At 40.8% G+C, this 18,871-nt stretch overlaps 2 protein-coding genes across 6 annotated transcripts in view; both read left to right on the top strand.

Moving 5' to 3' along the window:
- Window positions 1-10,373, top strand: part of ATXN7L1 (ataxin 7 like 1) — a 77,041-nt gene extending 66,668 nt beyond the window's left edge. For 3 of the 5 annotated variants that reach the window (XR_014026802.1, XR_014026803.1, XR_014026804.1), the window contains 5 exons: window positions 673-794; window positions 2,275-3,241; window positions 4,068-4,142; window positions 4,828-5,016; window positions 8,695-8,711. Coding sequence is in view for 2 of the 5 variants with exons in the window: in XM_081330398.1 (XP_081186524.1) it covers window positions 673-794; window positions 2,275-3,241; window positions 4,068-4,142; window positions 8,695-8,736 (1,206 nt within the window). In the remaining 3 variants the exon portion in view is untranslated. Of the gene's footprint in view, window positions 1-672; window positions 795-2,274; window positions 3,242-4,067; window positions 4,143-4,827; window positions 5,017-8,694 lie in introns of all 5 variants that reach the window. The other 2 variants (XM_081330398.1, XM_081330397.1) reach the window with 1 other exon arrangement.
- Window positions 10,374-13,128: 2,755 nt separating this feature from the next.
- On the top strand, window positions 13,129-18,423 carry EFCAB10 (EF-hand calcium binding domain 10). The gene is made up of 4 exons (XM_081331356.1): window positions 13,129-13,231; window positions 14,191-14,355; window positions 16,725-16,809; window positions 18,188-18,423. Exons 1-4 carry the CDS (start codon window positions 13,135-13,137, stop codon window positions 18,222-18,224), a joined length of 384 nt encoding a protein of 127 aa, XP_081187482.1. The 5' UTR covers window positions 13,129-13,134; the 3' UTR covers window positions 18,225-18,423.
- Window positions 18,424-18,871: the final 448 nt, after the last annotated feature.

The following is an 18,871-nucleotide window of genomic DNA, read 5'->3' as shown; positions in this document are numbered from 1 at the left end:
CATTTCCGGCAATAAATGGAAAAAAATGCCCATTACGGGAGTTTTTTGTCCACCCTGGCTGTGTTTGCGCCATTCACAACTGTTTAGGGGCCTGTCATTAAATTATCTTTTTCAGCTGGTAGGTTTTGTTTAATACTGTCATCTTTTGTAAATTCCAATAATTGAAAAGGAAGTTCTGAATTCCTCTCGGGTATTTGTTGAGCAACTAGGATTTGCACCTACTGGAGTGAGCATGCCATAACAATTTTTGTAAGAATCACAAATTTTGGAAAGTACAAATGTGAGAGAAAAAGGTTACTCCTACCAGGCGCGAAAGACCAACTCTACATAGGATGGTCCAGTTGAACTGATTTAGCGCCAAAAGCCTGTGCACAGGAGTCGTCTTAACTAATAGCCCTTGCTTGGGGTTAGATAAGGATCAACGGCATTCAAGGGAGGTTGAACTTAGTTTGATTGTGGCTACGTAGGGATTCTAGGCTGATGCCTCTTTTCACTCTGCCCCCACGTTCTGCCACTTTCCAAATCCGGTTAAAGAGGGGAAACCGTGCCGTTCTTTTCTACAGTAATGTTACTAAGAAGGCCACAGTTTAACTAACACTTAGAATGCAAATATAGATTAATGTGGTGATTAAAATAAATGTTCCCTCTTATTTCCTCCTTATCCTTTCCTAGTTCTGTTCATTTGGAAGTCACTTGATGGGAAGAGGATACTACGTATTTGACAGGAGATGGGATCATTTTCGACTAGCACTAAATTCTATGGTAGAAAAACACTTAAACTCACATATGTGGAAGTAAGTATATCTCTGTTGTCTGGATGGTTTTGAAGCTTACAATTATTTAAATTGCCGTCCAACTCGCAATTTAAATGACTCTGAGTGGCAAAGAAAATACTAACTTAAGCTTAATAGTATTCTGGGGGGGGAATAGTGTGCATAAATAATGTGTAATTCTAATGCCAAAGCAAGGACAATAGTAACATTGCTGAATAGGAATAGACTACTGCAACGCCCTCTACATGGGGCTGCCCTTGAGGACCACTCGGAGGCTCCAACTGGTGCAGAATGCAGCCGCACGAGTTGTGTTGGGGGTCTCCCGATACTCCCATATTACACCTCTGCTCCGTGAGCTGCATTGGCTTCCGGTTGCCTTCCGGGTGAGATTCAAGGTACTGGTTATGACCTATAAAGCCCTACATGGCATGGGTCCGGAGTACCTTAGGGAGCACCTGCGGCCGGCATCAACTTCCCTCCGTCCAGTGCGCTCCCACAGAGAGGGCCTCCTCAGGGTGCCGCCGTTCGGAGAATGCCGTCTGGTGACCCCCAGGGGGAGAGCGTTCTCTGTGGGTGCGCCTGACCTTTGGAACCGTTTACCGGTTGAGCTCCGGATGGCTCCCGACCTTCGCTCCTTCCGACGCGACCTAAAAACCTATTTGTTTGAACAAGCCGGCCTGGTCTGATGGGTTTTGTTTTAATTATTGTTTTAATGTAATTTATTTTCTGCATTTGGGCACTAGGGTTTAGTTTGTTTTTAATTTCTTTATTTTGGGTATTTTGGTATTTATGTCCCTGTTTACCGCCCTGAGTCCTTCGGGAGAAGGGCGGTATACAAATCAAATCAAATAAATAAAAATAAATAAATAAATTTCAGTAACCACAAAGTAATAAAATATTAGCTACATTTTGAGGAAAGCTTGCTTGCTTGTCTGTCTGTCTATCTGTATCTCTGTCCGTCTATCTATCTATCTATCTATCTATCTATCTATCTATCTATCTATCTATCTATCTATCTATCTATCATCTATCTATCTATCTCTATTATCTACCTACCTACCTACCTAATCATCTATCCCTATCTTTCTATCTGTCTCTGTCTATCTATCCATATCTATCTATCTATCTATCTATCTATCTATCTATCTATCTATCTATCTATCTATCTATCTATCTATCTATCTATCTATCTATCTATCTATCTATCCATCCATCCATCCATCCATCCATCCATCCATCCACATCCATCCATATCTTATCTATCTGTCTGTCTGTCCATCCATCCATCCATCTATCCATCCATCCATCCATCCATCCATCCATCCATCCATCCATCCATCCATCCATATCTATCTGTCTGTCTATCTGTCTTATCTATCTCTATCCCTATTTCTTAATCCTTGTAGGAAAGCTCTTAATGCTTTGTTAGCTAAGGATGCCAGGTGGGACTGAAGGAAAATGTCTCTATCCCAGCGTGTGTTTCTTTTCCTCCATACGTTAGGAAAATCCCTCCCGCCGTGGATAGTCCCATGCCGTCCCCAGCAGCCCACATCAGCAGCCCCTTCCCGGCCTCCGTTCTCCAGCCTTTCAGTAATCCCACCTCGGCGTATATCCCCTCCGCGCCCGTCAGCTCCAGAATCCCTCCTTCCTACATCATGACGTCCACCATGCTGTCCAGCGCCCCTTTCGCAACCACATCGGACGCCAGCTCCATAACGTCCCACGCCACCGCCTTCCCGCACGTGGCCGCCAGCTTGAGCATCGTAGACTCCGCCTTCAAGATACCGCCTGCTCTGTCGCCTCTGCCGGCCGTCATCCCTTCCCCGTCTCACAAGCCATCCAAAACGAAAACCAGCAAATCCTCCAAAGTCAGAGACATCTTGTGTCGCAGCGGCGACGAATCTTCTGGTAACAAAAAAAAAAGGCTGCCGTCTTCTTCCTCCTCCTCTTCCTCCTCCTCCTCCTCCTCCTCATTACCTTTCCAGACTTCTTCCTCGTCCTTGTTTTCAGGGGCGCACAGGAAAAATTGTGTCTTGAACCCCAGTCCCGCCCTCAATTCTTACCAGGCCACATCTTCCTACAACAGCCTCTCCGTGCACAACGCCAACAACGGAACCAGTCCCTTCAGTGCCAAATCAGAGCCCTCAGGACGGACTCCGCTCTCGAGTGGCGCGGCGGACTCGGTAAAGCACATGAGCATCGTCGTGAGCAGTATTGACCCCTCCGGTTTGTCGGTCCCTTCCTTGGTGCACCCTTTGGCGGACCATTCCTTCGCCCCGCACAACGCCGTCTCTTCTCTGCCCCTTTGTTTTGACAAATCGGAAGGGAAGAAGCGCAAGAACTCAACCGCCAGCAGCAAAGCCTGTAAAATTACTAAAATGCCTGGAATGAATAGTGTTCATAAAAAGAACACGCCCAATCTCATTTCTCCAGTGCCAGATACGCCAAACCATGCCATTTCTCGGACGGTAAGTGGAATACAATAGAAATGAAATAGAATAGAAATGAAATAATGGAATGGAGTGGAATGGAATGGAATGGAATGGAATGGAATGGAATAGAATAGAATAGAATAGAATAGAATAGAATAGAATAGAATAGAATAGAATAGAATAGAATAGAATAGAATAGAATAAATGGAAGGGACCTTGGAGGTCTTCTAGTCCAGCCCCCTGCTCTCAAGTAGGAGAATCTCTCAGACAAGTGACTGTCTAGTCTCTTCTTAAAAACCTGCAGTGATGAAGCACCCACGATTTCTGAAGGCAAAGCTGTTCCACTGGTTAATTGTCCTCACTGTCAGGAAGTTTCTCCTTAATTCCAGGTTGCTTCTCTCTTTGATCAGTTTCCAACCATTGGTGCTTTGGAGAATAGCTTGACTCCTTCTTCTTGGTAGCAGCCCCTCAGATATTGGAATATTGCTATCATGTCACCCCCGTTTCTTCTTTTCTTTAGACTGGCCAAACCCAAATTCCCGCAGCCGTTCTTCGTATGTTTTAGTCTCCAGGCCTTGGATCATCTTAGTTGCTCTTCTCTGATATTTTTTCCCCAAACTCTCAACATCTTTTTTGTGATCTGGTGACCAAAATTGGCTACAGTGTTCCTGGTGTGGTCTCACTAGGGTTTTGTAAAGTGGTACTAATACTTCTCGTGATCTTAGAAGTCAGTCAGTCTTCGGGGTTTGAACTCCAACGGGAGTTTTTTTTTTTAAAAAAGAAACAAACTGAAAACTACATTCCAATGATATGCAGAAACTAGTGGAAATAAAGGCCTTTTTTTGTGTTTATCACTTTGCAGATTGGAAAAAACAGTGGTATAGCTCTGTCCCAGTCCAGTCCTTCAAGTACATCAAATCTAATGCACAACAAACAAGTGAGTTTGTGGTTTTTTTTAAAATTATACTTTAATGTGCATCACTTAATTGCTGTATTATGGTTAACAAGCGTGGTTTGTCTTACCAAGTCCATTGCTTTTATCATATTTATTTATTTAAAAGATTCGTACAGCTGTCCGTCTTAAAATACAGCTCCGGGCCGCTCGCTATGAAAACCATAAAAACAGAAATTGAAAAGCTGGCACTTCGGTCATCACCCCAGGACCGAAGAATTATTTATTAACCAATCGCAGATAAAACAAACCAGCTTTTGAAGTCAGCAGTTTGAATGCAGAGTGGACTTCCTTTAACATTTATTATTCAGGGTGCTGGTTTAAATCTTTAAGCTTTAAAGCAGACTCCATCACCGTCATAACCCGAGGACTATCTGTATAATAATCTCCTTTTCCAAACAAACTCACATCCTTACCCATTTGTACAAAGTCCTAGATGTATATTTAAGCATGCATTTTTTGGAAAGATGAGGCTTATGTACTTTCCACCACCACCACCAGCAGCTTTTGGACTAAAACATTTAGTGTAACAATTCAAGTATTCTTCAAAAGACTTAAGTCATTTTACTGAACAATTACAAAACGCTGGTTCTGTGACAAAGAGACACGTTCCCAGCAATTGTTAGAAGCCTTGAATAATTGCCATCCACCCAACCTTCACTTCATCTAGAATTTGGTGCATAATCTGCCCTTGCACACCTGTGAGCAGCCTGTAATAAACCACAATTCGCGAAGGAATGTCCCTTCCAAGTTTATGAATCCTTGATCGAATGCCCTTGAAATAAAAAATGATGATGAGAAGAGCAATTATATCCGATTACTATGTGCAGCACAATTTAAAATCACTGGTTCATAAAAGGTAAGTTATACTCGTCAAGGGAACACCTAAAATAAAAGTGGTCCTTGACTTAAGACCACTTCTTTAGTGACCAGAATTACAACGGCAGCGAAAAAAGTCACGTAAGGACCGTTTTTTCCACATTTACGAACATTGCCGCGTTCCCCAGGGTCACATGATCAAAATTCAGTCGCCGGGCAACTGGCAGGTCTTCGTGACGGTTGCACTGCCCTGGGATCACCACTTGTCACAAGCAAAGTCAATGGGGGAAGACAGGTTTGCTTAAGGACCGTGTAATGCAGACATGCCAAACACAAGGCCCGGGGGCCGGATCCGGCCCGCGAAGTGGTTTCATGTGGCCCGCGAAGCCATCCTGGAAACAGTGAGGGAACGGTCCCCACTGCCTTGGCCCTGGCCCAGAGACCCTCCTTCTGCCAGAGACCCTCAGATCTGTCCCACTCCTGCCCAGGACCCCATAGGCACCCTTGATGCGAACGATGTAGAGCTGGCCACGCCCACCCAGTAGGCCATACGCACTCTAGCCACGCCCACCCAGTAGGCCACGCCCACCCTGGCCATACCCACCCGGCCCCCTGAGGGCAACCACAATGCTGATGCGGCCCTCAATGAAACTGAGTTTGACACCCCTGGTGTAATGTAACACCAAGCTGCCTGCAATTAGTGCAGGTTCGCATCCCACCAGGCTCAAGGTTGACTCAGCCTTCCATCCTTCCGAGGTAGGTAAAATGAGGACCCAGATTGTTGGGGGCAATAAGCTGACTTTGTAAAAATGCCGCTTGGGGGGGGGGGCGAAAGCCCTAATAAGCAGGCATATACCTAGAATGAAGGCTACTGCTAAGCTTGTAAGCCGCCCTGAGTCTTCGGAGAAGGGCGGGATATAAATGGGATTAAAATAAAAATAAATAAAATAAAATAATTCACTTAATGACTGCATAACTCACTTAAAGAGCTGCAGTGATTCGGTTAACAACTGTGGCCAAAAAGATAGTGAACTGGGGCAAAACTCAGCTAACCGTCTTGCCTAGCAGTGGCAGTTTTGAGCTCAGATGCGGTTGTCAATCAAGGGCTACCTTTTTTGTTTTTTGTTTTTTGTTACACTGGTTAATTGCTAACTCGTTACCATATTGATAAAACTGCTTGGGTGTACAGTGTTATAAACGGCAAAGTGAGTGTGGTTCTGTTATAATAATAATCAAGTGGGGAGGGACCTTGGAGGTCATCTAGTCCAACCCCCTGCTCAGGCAGGATACCCTATGCCATTTCAGACAAAGGGCTGTCCAGTCTCTTCTTAAAAACTTCCAGTGTTGGAGCATTCACAACTTCTGGAGGCAGATTGTTCCACTGGTTAATTGTTCTCACTGTCAGGAAATTCCTCCCTAGTTCCAGGTTGCTTCTCTCCTTGATTAGTTTCCATCCGTTCCTTCTTGTCCTGCCTTCATGGGCTTTGGAGAATAGCTTGACTCCCTCTTCTTTGGGGCAGCCCCTGAGATATTGGAAGGCTGCTATCCTGTCACCCCTAGTCCTTCTCTTCATTAAACTAGACACACCCAATTCCAGCAGCCGTTCCTTATAAGTTTTAGCCTCCAGTCCCGTGATCATCTTTGTTGCTCTTCTCTGCACTCTTTCTACAGTCTCAACAACTTTTTTACATCGTGGTGATCAAAACTGAATGCAGGATTCCAGGTGTGGCCTTGTAAAGTGGTATTAACACTTCTCGTGATCCTGATTCTATCCCTCTGTTAAATGCAGCCTAGCACTGTGTTGGCTTTTCTGGTTTCCTAAAGAAATGCAGAATTGAAATTTGCTGGGAAGTATACAGGTGGTCCTTGACTTAGGACCCCAACTGAGCCCCAAATTTGTGTTGCTAAAGGAAACATTTGTTAAATAAGCTTTGCCCCATTTTACGACCTTTATTGCCACGTTTGTAAAGTGATTCACTGCAGTTGGTTTAAGTTAGTAACACTTAAGTGAATCTGGCTTTGCCCCATTGGCTTTGCTTCTCAGAAGGGGGAAAAAGGAGATTGCGTGATCCCCCTGCCCCCGGGGACGCTGCGACGGTCATAAATCTCAGACAGTTGCCAAGTGTTTTAATTTTGATCACATGTTCATGGAGATGCTGCAATGTACACAAGTGTGAAAAATGAGGACTGGCTGTATCTTTAGACTGCTGGATTTTGTGTTGTTTTAAAATATATATATATATATATATATATATATATATATATATATATATATATATATATATATATATATATATATATATATATATATATATATATATATATATATATATATATATATATGTGGATCTTTGGTCATTCGGGTCACTGTGTGAGAGTTACGTGATAGACAGACAGACAGACAGAAACAGCCAATCCAACTAATCTATCTAATCAACAGCATCTGATTGGAAAGACTTGTTTACAGCTTTCAAAACATGCAAGAATTAGATGGGAAAACGTTCCCCCTTTTTTCCTCCAAATAATACCTGGAGCAAGAGTATGAGATCATCATGATAAAGTGACAACGTTGCTTCTACACCTTCAATTCTACACGGGAAAAAACCCGAATATATATATATTTGTTTTCTGAGGTTTTCGCGGGTGTTCGTATGTGGATCTTTGGTTATTCGGGTTTTTCCCCGCGTAGAACTAAAGGTGTAGGGGCGACGTTTCGACGGAATCCCATCCGTCATCATCAGGCTGGTGGCTTCTGCTTCCTTCTTCTGGGAGAAGCATGTGGCTGTTTGTTCCTCTTTTTTAAACTGCCAGAGGGGGTGTGTGCTGTGGGTGGAGGTGTGCTCTGATTGGGTGGGGGAGTAAGTGTGTTCTGATTGGGTGGGAGTGTGTTTTGAATGGTGGGTGTGTTCTGATTGGGTGGGGGTGTGTTTTGAGTGGATGGGCTGGTCTCAGCTGCCAGCCTTAGACTTGAGCTGGTGAGTTGTGCTGCTTTTGTTCGGCTTCGTGTTTGTGGTGGTGCTATGTTTTTATAGTGGGTGTCAGTTTGCTTATTGTGTGGTTTGGAGGGGTTTAAAGTGGCTGATGTTGCAGCTGTAGTTAGGTTTCTGTTTTGTGGTTGTGCCTCGTTATTGTGGGTTCGGATTTGCTTTTTGAATGGTGTGGTGGTGATGTCATGTGGTGTTATCATGAGTTTGGGTCTGTCATTCTTGGTGGTTGGGACTCGTCTGTCAATCAAGGCGGGTTTCCAAATGGTTGGTAGGCGAGAGGTATCATCTCGTTTGTTTATGCTGTGGGGGCGTTTTTCTATCTCAATGGCTTCTCTGATTATTCTGTTGTTAAAATGTTCAATTTTGGCGATAGTTTTGGTTTTTTTAAAATCAATTTCATGTCCCGTGGCTTCAAAATTTTGGACCAGGGATGAAGTTTGTTCTCCTTTTCTGAGTGAGTTTTTGAAGCCATTGAAGAGCACAAAAACTCACTCAGAAAGGGAGAACAAACTTCATCCCTGGTCCAACATTTTGAAGCCACGGGACATGAAATTGATTTTAGTTCTACGCGGGGAAAAACCCGAATAACCAAAGATCCATATATATATATATATATATATATATATATATATATATATATATATATATATATATACACACACACACACACACACACACACACACACAATCCCGTTTGTCATTTACGATGAACTGTTCATTTTCTCTTTCAGAAAACATTAAATCGGGCTGGTCGGATAAGGACTCTTCCGTGATAAGGAGAACAACCATCTCTATATTTTTGCAGCCCTTCTCCAAGCCAGCTTATTGGTTTTTGTGTCCTGCAGATTTTTTCGTAATTTTTGTATTAAAATCTTTCATTTTTCCCCCATAAAATTGTAGTCATGGTTTACTTTAATTTCTTACATGTGTTGGCCTCTGATCTGTGCAATCGGGCTTGATTTTAATTGATGCCTTTAGAAGGAAATTGTTACGTTTTCTCCTCTTTTTTTTAGTTTCTTGCAACAACGGGAGCAGTGGACATTTCGAAATAATACCATGTGTGATACAAAGGATAGATTGAGCAAAGCTATTATTTCAAATTTGCAGTAACTTCTGTATTAATTATTGTCCTTGGGATGAAAAAGAAAATGTCCATCAATTTTGCTGACTTATGGCTACAGTGTCCGTGTTCTAGATCCTTTCAACACACTGAAGGGTTAATGCATCTGGCTATTATTACCAATATTAATAGGAATATTGTGTGACCATTTCCTCATACCTAGGTGAAGGGGCCAAGGAAAGGATTGCTGTCCTTCGCAAAAACAGAAATCGGACATACTGAATTTGCATCAGTTAAATTGCACTGACAATGTTTTTACAGGAATTACTGATTTTTTAAAAACGAAAGTAGATTTTTTGTAATCAGGAAACCAATTATACTAAGGTACTACAAAATTACTACGAAGAAATTAACTTTTATTTCTACAGAATTAAAAGTGCACTTATATGCAGGTTTATTTACATCTTGGGGAGAAATGAAAATGAATGCAAATAGTTTATTAGCTTCTTTCCTTTTAAAGTAAAGGCTTAGGGCAGATTTTAAAACAGAAAATGTTTAACAATGGTGAACAAGGCTAGGCCTCTTGGGGGAAATTAGAAAATATTCTCAAAATAATTTTTATAATGTTATTGTAATTTATGTTTTCTTATACTTGGAAAGTGACAAGAGAGGTTTCATGAGCGATATGAAACTTAAGAAAATATAAGCAATGGTTGTATTTTTCATGTATTTTGAGTTGTGTTTTATTGTACATTCTTCAGATTGAAAAACAATGTACATATCTTTATTTTTGCACAATTTTTTGTCTTTGGTTGTAGGAACAGAGCCTTGTTTTTTAAAAAAAACTAATTTATTTTGTGTTGTACAGCTGCAGGAGTTAATCAAATTTCAGTAGCAGAACAACGCTCCAATTATCGAACTGCTGTTCTATGTTTTTGAGGGGAAAAAAGTACGATGATTATGAATTCGGCTAGTGAAGGAACAATTTAATAACATCAAGACTTCCTTAGCTTAACGTGCATCTATTATGTAGAAAGCTGGATGTTTGGGGGGGTACTTTGGAATAACGCGTATTTAACTTTTCATTTTCCGTGACGTAGATCTCACAGCATTTTGAAAAGCTAAGTATTAAATACAGCCCTCCACATTTTGTCCCATCACATTTAAAAAAAAAAAAGGTCATTTAATTTATATATACTAAAATGGTATATATAGTGCGGTTTTAAAAATGGAAATGGACTAGACCAGCCTGTATTGTAGTGTAGCATTTGTTAAAACAGTTGGCTTTGGTTGTTACACATAATGCAATGCATAGGCCCGTCAGCCATATTTAAAAAAAAAATTTAAAAAGCAACTTGGATATGCCTTCTTTTGTACCGATGTTAACAATTGTACATAGTGCCGATCAACCTTTGTAGAGAATAGTTTATACAGCATATTCTATTATTGCCGATTCTCAGTGAACTCTTGTTTAAAAAGAAGAAAAGAATTTTTTCTATCTACACCTTCTATTTTGTTATGCTGTTTTACCCCATGGCACTTTAAGAAAAACTTTGGGTTTTACATAGCTGGTCGGTCATGGGAAATAAATAAATAAATTCTGTTGCACAGAAGTGAAATTTGCACCTCCTCAATTATGCTTTCCTACTACAGATTTTAGAATCCTTTTCGAGAAGACTTTTGAAAATAGCACGTCCAATCATTGTAAAAAAATAATAATTGCCATATGTGTACAGTCCATTTTTTTTCTACGGACCCATATTTTGTAACACTATTTTCCTCCTTCTGCACCTTTTATGATGTATTAGCAGTATCTTGAGAAAACCCATTCCATGCTTGTGATAATTGTAAGTGTCGGAAGTAGATGTAAATAGTAAAATTTATGACTTACAGTTTTGAGAAAAGGGAAAATAACGAACAAACTTGTATCTTGACTGATACTGCCATGGTTTAGCACCCAGGCCTGGAGATATTCTCTAGTGGGCGATTGTATTTCTTTTATTATTTGTTGGTTTTGCTTATTATTGTTATTATTATTATTATTTGTAACACGGCTTTGTAAATAAAATAATTTATATGTTTCTAAGAAAAAACACCACGCAACGCTTTATTGCTTTGTAAAAAGAAAAAGCTCCAGGGTTATCTGGGAAAAATTATAAGCCTTGACACGACTCAGTGGAAGGTTTTTTTAGGACCTGTTCTGAAAGAGAAACCCACTTCCCAAAATAAGGAAATATATTTAGTATTTCTGCTTGTCAGTATGAAGCGTCATCCCTGTGTGATGGCTCCATTGTTACCATCAAAGTACAAAAAGCCTCAAAACGACCTCCATTACGTACAAAAGCCCCAGTGAAAAGGACAGAACGACTCAATATGTGTCTCACACCACAATCTTGCTGACAACTCTTAGGAAAGGGAGGACTTTGTTCTTCAAAAAGATGGACAGGAGGGTTGTCCGGTCACTTCACAGGTAGGTGTCAATCATAGATCAGACAGATTTCACTAGGGTGATTGACCAAAGCACTCTCAAAAAAACAGAACTTGTTAAGCCAACACAAGCTGAGATAATTGGCAAGCATTGTGCATTATGTGTATTATACTTCATAAGGATATTTTAACTTAAGTCCTAATAGCTGGAGTCACCACAGTACCAACACCACACTACAAGTAGTCCCCAATTTACAATGATGTGATCAACTGTTTGTTTACAACGGCACTGGGAAAAAGTGACTTATGACTGTATTCTACACTTATGACCATTGTAGCATCTTCACGGTCACATGTTCAAAATTTGGTTACCTCTGGTCATAAGCCACTTTTTTCAATGCCATGGTAAATTCGAGTGGTGACTAAATGGTTATACGCCGAGGACTGTCTGCAGCTGTGAGTTTTGTACACTGCTCGAGTCACTTTTAAGAAGAAATTGGACAATCATTTGTCTGAAATGGTATAGGGTTTCCTGTCTAAGCGGGGGGGGCGCAGGGGGGTTGGCCTAGAAGACCTCCAAGGTCCCTTCTGACTCTGTTATTCTATTCTTATTCTAATTTATATTCTAATTCTTATTCCATTTCTATTCCATTCTATATTCTATTCATACATTCTATTCTATTACATTCCATTCTATTACATTCTGTTCTATTTCTATTCTATTCCCATTCTATATTCTATTCGATTCTTACATTCCATTCTATTATATTCTACATTGTTCTTTCTATTCTATATTCTATTCCTATTCCCATTCCATTCTATATTCTATCTATTTTATTCTATTCCCATCCGATATTCTATTCCTTATTCGATTCTATCCCTATTGCCATTCCATTCTGTTCTCTCCATTTCATATTCTGTTCTATTCTACGCTATTCCCATTCTATATTCTATTGTATTCTATTCCTTATTCTATTCCTATTCCCATTCTATATTCTATTCATTCCATTCCATATTCTATTTCCATTACATTTTCTATTCTAATCAGACTTGATTTGGCATTTCTGTCTACCCTGGGATAGGCAGATGTGGATGTTGGATGGTATTACAGATATTGTCACAGGATGGAAGCAGTTCCCAGTAAGGCCCCTTTTGCAATTGACTAACGGCCAACTTGTCAATGCCAATGGTGTCCAAGTGGTGCTCCAGTTGTTTTGGGATGGCACCTAAGGCGCCTATTACTATGGGTACCACCTATTGGTACTTATTATTATTATTAATAACACCAGTTGTCATGCAGCATTCGTGTCAGCTCGGGTTTAAGATCCGTTCACACGTTCCTTCTTGGCCAAGAGAGGGCAGATGCACAAAAGTGCTTTTATGGGCGCTCGGATCTTTAATAACTTAAGATTATAATTTTTTTTGGCAAATCTTGCAAATTTTAAAAATTTGCAGCTCGCCAAACGGGGTAACGCCCCTCGCCCGGGCCACGCGCGGACTGCTTTTTTTTTTGACCGAAGGCCACGCCCCTCCTGCTGTCGTCATCATTCGTCGCCGCTCCCTCCCGCGCAACCCAAAGCTCAGCGGAGGGGAAAGAACCGGGCGGGCGAACTGATTGGCCGAGCGCTCCGCCTTCCCGCGTCACGTGGCCGGCGCGTTCTTGTCCCGTCGCCTAGCAACGGCGATGGACCGAGAAACGGAGGGCCGGGAGTACCTGGCGGAGCACAAAATCCCGGAGCTTTTGTATAGTTTGACCTCGTTGCTACTGTATCACCGGCCGGGTGAGAGGCTGGCACGGAGGGAAGGCAGGCGGACTTGCCGTGCGCGGAGCGTAAAGCTGGAAAACGGGGGTTGCTATTTTTTATTTTTATTTTTTAAAAGGAGGGTTTTCTGCATGGCTCCCTTGGTGGCACTCGTTGCTTCAGAGATGACCTGTGAGGGATTCAGACATTAGGCCAGGAGTCTCCAAACCTGACAACTTTTAAGGCTTGTGGACTTCAACTCCCAGCCACGCTGCTGAATTCTGGGAGTTGAAGTCCACACGTCTTAAAAGTTGCCAAGGTTGGAGTCGCTTGTCATCTTTTAAGATGGGTGGACTACAACTCCCAGAATCCATGGCTGCCTGGTGAATTCTGGGAGTTGAAGTCCACAAGTCTTAAAAGTTGCCAAGGTTGGAGTCCCTTCTCAACTTTCTAAGATGGGTGGACTACAACTCCCAGAATTCATGGCTGCCTGGTGAATTCTGGGAGTTGAAGTCCACAAGTCTTAAAAGTTGCCAAGGTTGGAGTCCCTTCTCAACTTTCTAAGATGGGTGGACTACAACTCCCAGAATTCATGGCTGCCTGGTGAATTCTGGGAGTTGAAGTCCACAAGTCTTAAAAATTGCCAAGGTTGGAGACCCTTGTGTTAGGCTAAGCTGGCAATTTTCAACGTTGTCAGCTTTTAAGATGGGTGGACTACAACTCCCAGAATTCATGGCTGTCTGGAGAATTCCGGGAGTTGAAGCCCACAAGTCTTAAAGTCACCAACTTTGGAGTCCCTTCTCAACTTTTAAGATGGGTGGACTACAAGACCCAGAATTCATGGCTTCCTGGGGATTTCGGGGAGTTGAAGTCCACAAGTCTTAAAAGTTGCCAAGTCTGGAGTCCCTTGCGTTAGGCTAAGCTGGAGTTTTAGATATATATTTTAACAATATGGTTTGGTGTGGATAACGACGTGACCAATCTTTTTGCTTTTCCAGAAAGACCAAGAGAATTTTTGATCAAGACACTGGAAAAAGTCAAGATTGCCAAAGCGTCTAGTGCTGATTATCCCAACCTTATGGATGAGTCAAACCTGGATGCAATGTTCGATATGATAGATGTGGGAGGCGAAGGCTACATAAATGTAGTACAATACAAAGGAGGTTGGTGTTTCTTCGTATCTCATAAACTTCCTCTCCATCTTTTCATGTCTTCCATGGCAAGGGACTGTAAACTGAGAGAACCCGAAAAAGAGTCTCTTCGATTTTCTAACCAGTGTAATGATAATTTAAATTCTCATTCAAAAATCCAACTGATTTGTTTGTTTGTAAATATATCAGTGGCTTGGCTAGCAAAGTGCCCTTGACACAGTATGATGTATCTTCTTCTTCCAGTAAACAAAGAAAAATTATCTGGAAAAATACACACTTCTTTCTCAGGAGACTTTAGATTGCTAGGCTGGTGTGTGCTATAAAACTGCCTTAGACTCTCACTATTTCCTGGGCAGGAAAGCAGAAATTTAGCAGAAGCAGTTCAGGTAGTCCTCAGCTTGCAACAATTCATTTAGTGACCATTCAAAGTCACAACAGCACTGGAAAAAGTCACTTATGGCCATTGTTCACACTGCAGCATCCCCATGGTCACGTGATTTACATTCGGATGCTTGGACAACTGACTCATATTTATGATGGTCGCAGCGTCCCGGGGTCACGCGATCCCCTTTTGCAACTTCTGACAAGCCAAGTCAACGGGGAAGCCAGATTCGCTTAACAACTGGGTTATTAACAACTGCAGTGCTTCACTTAACAACTGTGGCAGGAAAAGTCGTAAAATGAGGCAAAAACTCACTTAATAAATTTTATCTCTTAGCAACACAGATTTGGGGCTCAATTGTGGTCGTAAGTTGAGGAGTCCCTGTATAAATAGGCAGGATGACAACAGTCACCTCTTCCATCCTGAAACTTTTAGCTAAGATTATCTCCTGCAGTTGATAAGGCCAAGCCAAAAAAACAAAACAAAAAGTCCTTGTGAGTGAGCTGCATTTTCAGACCAACTTAATTTTTCTTTCTTTAGAACCTGACAGAATATGCATGTATTTCTTTATGCCAGGGAGGGCAAATGATATTTTTTAAAAAGGCCCTTTGCGGTAACAGAAAGTTCAGGATGAGTCTATAGAAATACTTGTAGTTGCTTTCTATAATTATTTTACTGTTTTTAAGTCTGTCTAATGGGTTTTTAACTTTCCATTTAGTAATACCTGGTTATTCGAGCTTGCCGGCCTGGACTGAGGCATTGGGGTTTTAAATTTCATAATTTAATTTATTTTGTTTGGGGCTAAATTTAATTTAATCTATTTTTAACTTTTGTATGTCATATTTTAATTGCCCTGTACACCGCCCTGAGTCCCTCGGGAGAAGGGTGGTATATAAATCTAATAAATAAAATAAATAAATAATACGATAGTTATATATATTATAAAAAGCTGAATTCATGGCAAAACATAAGCTAAATCACCACTTTACATTTTTTTTAATCTGCCTCCATCCGTTTGCTGTATAATTAAGCAGTGTGTGAACAGTGTATTTCTGAATATACATATCTAGATATAAGAACTGTCTAATCCATGATCAGTTTCTATTGACTTCTCTATTTTATAGCTGCAAAGAAGGTCCTTGTTTAAATAAAAAATAGTTATTTGATTTCCCATAAACAGATGCTGGAAAACATGCCTATATATCTAATATTTTTGTTGGGTTAATATTTCTTCCCAGCCAGAAGAGTTTGGATTTAAACCCCATAGTAACCCCTCAGAATTACACATTTCGGCTTAGTACCTTCCATGTATTCAGCCACTCTAATTTGGAAATCAGTTTACAGCAATAGTGTTGAATGAATCTAGCCAACTGCGGTATATTTAGCAAGCCGTTGCTTGCCGTGATGTGTGAATCCACCTAGGTCAGTGATGGCGAACCTTTTAGAGACCGAGTGCCCAAACTGCAACCCAAAACCCACTTATGTATCGTCGGGTGCTGGGTGGGCATGGCCCATTGGGTGGGCGTGGCTGCGGTGGTATCGGCAGACTGGGTGGGGCTAAAAATCAATCAATTCCAACTTAGCGAGATCTTTTTTTCTTCCCGCAAGTTGAAATTGATTAACCTTTTTTTTTAACACATGGCGGTGGAGGCCTAAAGTGAATAGGTTTTATAAAACCCAGCTGAAGGCCTAGAACTGGGACAACGGTGCACGTGCCCACAAAGAGGGCTCTGCATGCCACCTGTGGCACACGTGCCATAGATTCGCCACCATGGAGCTAGGTGATTCTTACTAGGTAGGTCAGCAAACTCTGATTTTGGTGAGTCACATGATCGCAGCCATCTAAACACGAAATAAATGGTCTAAGGATGTAGGCTATAATCAAATTTAGAGGCCTTCTTTTAAGCAGATATGCACGGGGGGGGGGTTATACTGGGTGTGGTATATACTGCAACAATGCATTCAGGGGGAAAAAAATATTTTCTCTCTTATGTTTTAGCACTTGAGTCCCTGGGATTGAGTAGTCAAGATGTAACGTATGATGAAAATGCAATGATTACATCAAATGTCTTCAAGGAAAATCTGTAAGTTAAACCAAAATATTACATTTTATGTGGAATTGCAGGTGTGTGTGTGTATACACATATATCCATATATACATACATATATACACACACACATACATACCACATTTTTTTGCTTTGTATGACCCTGTAATCCTTAATTCATCCAACAACATATCCTGAATTGTCCCAACCATCTCAGGGTGAGATGCTGGACGTGTATATGTGTCCAAAATCTCCACTGATCCTAGGAGATTTACCTGCTGATAAAGCTATGAATTTAGATAAAGTCAAAAGTAAAGAAGTATCAAATTGTTCCTCCTCTTACCTCTTCAAACAAACTACACTACAATTACTAAAAGATTACTAGTTTTTCCCTGATACTGTTTTTAAACACAAGACGGCTGAAGGCATGAACGTATTATTTTGGTGATGACGTTCTTGCAATAAATGAGATTTGTAAACAAACTTTAGAAACAGGACGGACAATCCATGCTTTCCTTTGTGATTGCCAAAAATGTCCGGGCATTGTGTTTTGGCATTTTGAGACAAGAAACACACAAAAACAGACATATGAAAAACGTTTTTTTAAAAAAAAAAAACCCAAAGGGACTCCATTAAAGTCTCCCTTCAGTTGAGAAAACTAGAAAATCCTGCTGTGTTTACATTGTAATTTTGCTTCCCGTTCTGATCTACACCTCCGTAAAACGTTGAAAAATTACAACTTTCATTGTTTTATAGAGATTTTTTTGTCTCTGCACAGATAATGTGAATTTTGGTTCAAATAATGGATGTAATAATACAGGTAGTTAGTCTTCAACTTAAGACAATACGGACCAGAAAATTGTTCATTAAGTGAGATGGTCATTAAGTGAGATACCACGTGACCATACCAAATTTTACGACGTTTTACGGAGCACCATGGTCATTAAGCAAGACATCACAGGCCCACTACTTGTGATCTTCTCGGCTTCTCCGGATTTTGTTGGAAGCTGGCTGGAAGGTTGCAAATGGTGATCATGTGACCACATGAGGGTTGCTAAACCCAGTCATGATCACGTGACCACAGGGCACTGTGACAGCTGGAAGTGCGAGAACCAATGGTAAGTCATTTTTAGCACAATTGTGACTTCAAAACCGTCCTTAAACAAATGGTTATTAAACGAGATCTTCCTTTAATAACCAATAAATAAATAAAAATAATCCAAGACAATTTTAAGTATTAACGTAAGAACACGCGTAATACACATAGGGAGAAATTATGTGGGTGTGCTTACACTAAATACACTGTCCATCCCATAACTAAGCTGGCTGTGATGGGGAAACTGCAGTTGTTTATATATTATCTTTATATGTTATGTATCTTTGTCTGTCCCCCCCCCCAACCCCTCCCCTGCAGGACGAAAAAATTTGCTGAACTGTGGACAACAGTTTAATGCTGAATATTCTCACCTGGAATGTTTTATATATCTATTTTTTTTACTTTCTGAAAAAAACTAGCAATTTCATTTATATATATTATAACGGCCTTCACTTGTACTAATTACATCATCACTGGACCAGGTACAAAAACATCTCCTTTTCCTATATTTGAAAAATCTTCAAAACTGTTATCCTACTGAATTTGCTGAATAAATACTGGGAGTATTAGCCAACACTTAAGATTTTAGCGGTCCTTTTATTTCAGTGAGATTGATTAAATTGTTCCATCCGGGGGGAAAAAAAAGATATTATGATTAGTTTACACATTGTTGGAAGATTATGACCCCAACTTTCTAATCAAAAGGAGACTAACCACATATATTGTCTATCACTGTAGAGTATGTTTAAAGAACTGCACACTGGCAAATATCTGCAAAGCCTTAATCTTATCCGTATTAGAAATACGCTAACGTTAGGAGCCAAAGTAGGTAAAAATTTGCCACAGAACGGCATGCAAAGTTGTTTGTCCCTTTTGTGCTTCTTGTCGGCACTGTTCATTCAAAAAGGCAAGAACGATTCTGCTCTTTTTTTTTAGCCCCCCCCCCCCCCCCAGTAATATCTTTCAGATTACAACCTTGGTAACACAAAGGTTCTGAAGACG

The sequence above is a fragment of the Vipera berus genome (genome assembly GCF_964194415.1).
Source record: "Vipera berus genome assembly, chromosome: 6".
Lineage (NCBI taxonomy): Eukaryota > Metazoa > Chordata > Lepidosauria > Squamata > Viperidae > Vipera > Vipera berus.
The sequence above is the reverse complement of the archived record's forward strand: the minus strand, read 5'-3'. Positions and strand labels throughout refer to the sequence as shown.

What these genes read in the sequence shown, in the direction of transcription:
- EFCAB10 (XM_081331356.1), top strand. Translation starts at nt 13,135, where the DNA reads ATGGACCGAGAAACGGAGGGCCGGGAGTACCTGGCGGAGCACAAAATC. An exon ending in GCTACTGTATCACCGGCCGG is followed by an intron (nt 13,232 to 14,190) that starts GTGAGAGGCTGG and finishes TTGCTTTTCCAG; the next exon opens with AAAGACCAAGAGAATTTTTG. An exon ending in TGTAGTACAATACAAAGGAG is followed by an intron (nt 14,356 to 16,724) that starts GTTGGTGTTTCT and finishes CTTATGTTTTAG; the next exon opens with CACTTGAGTCCCTGGGATTG.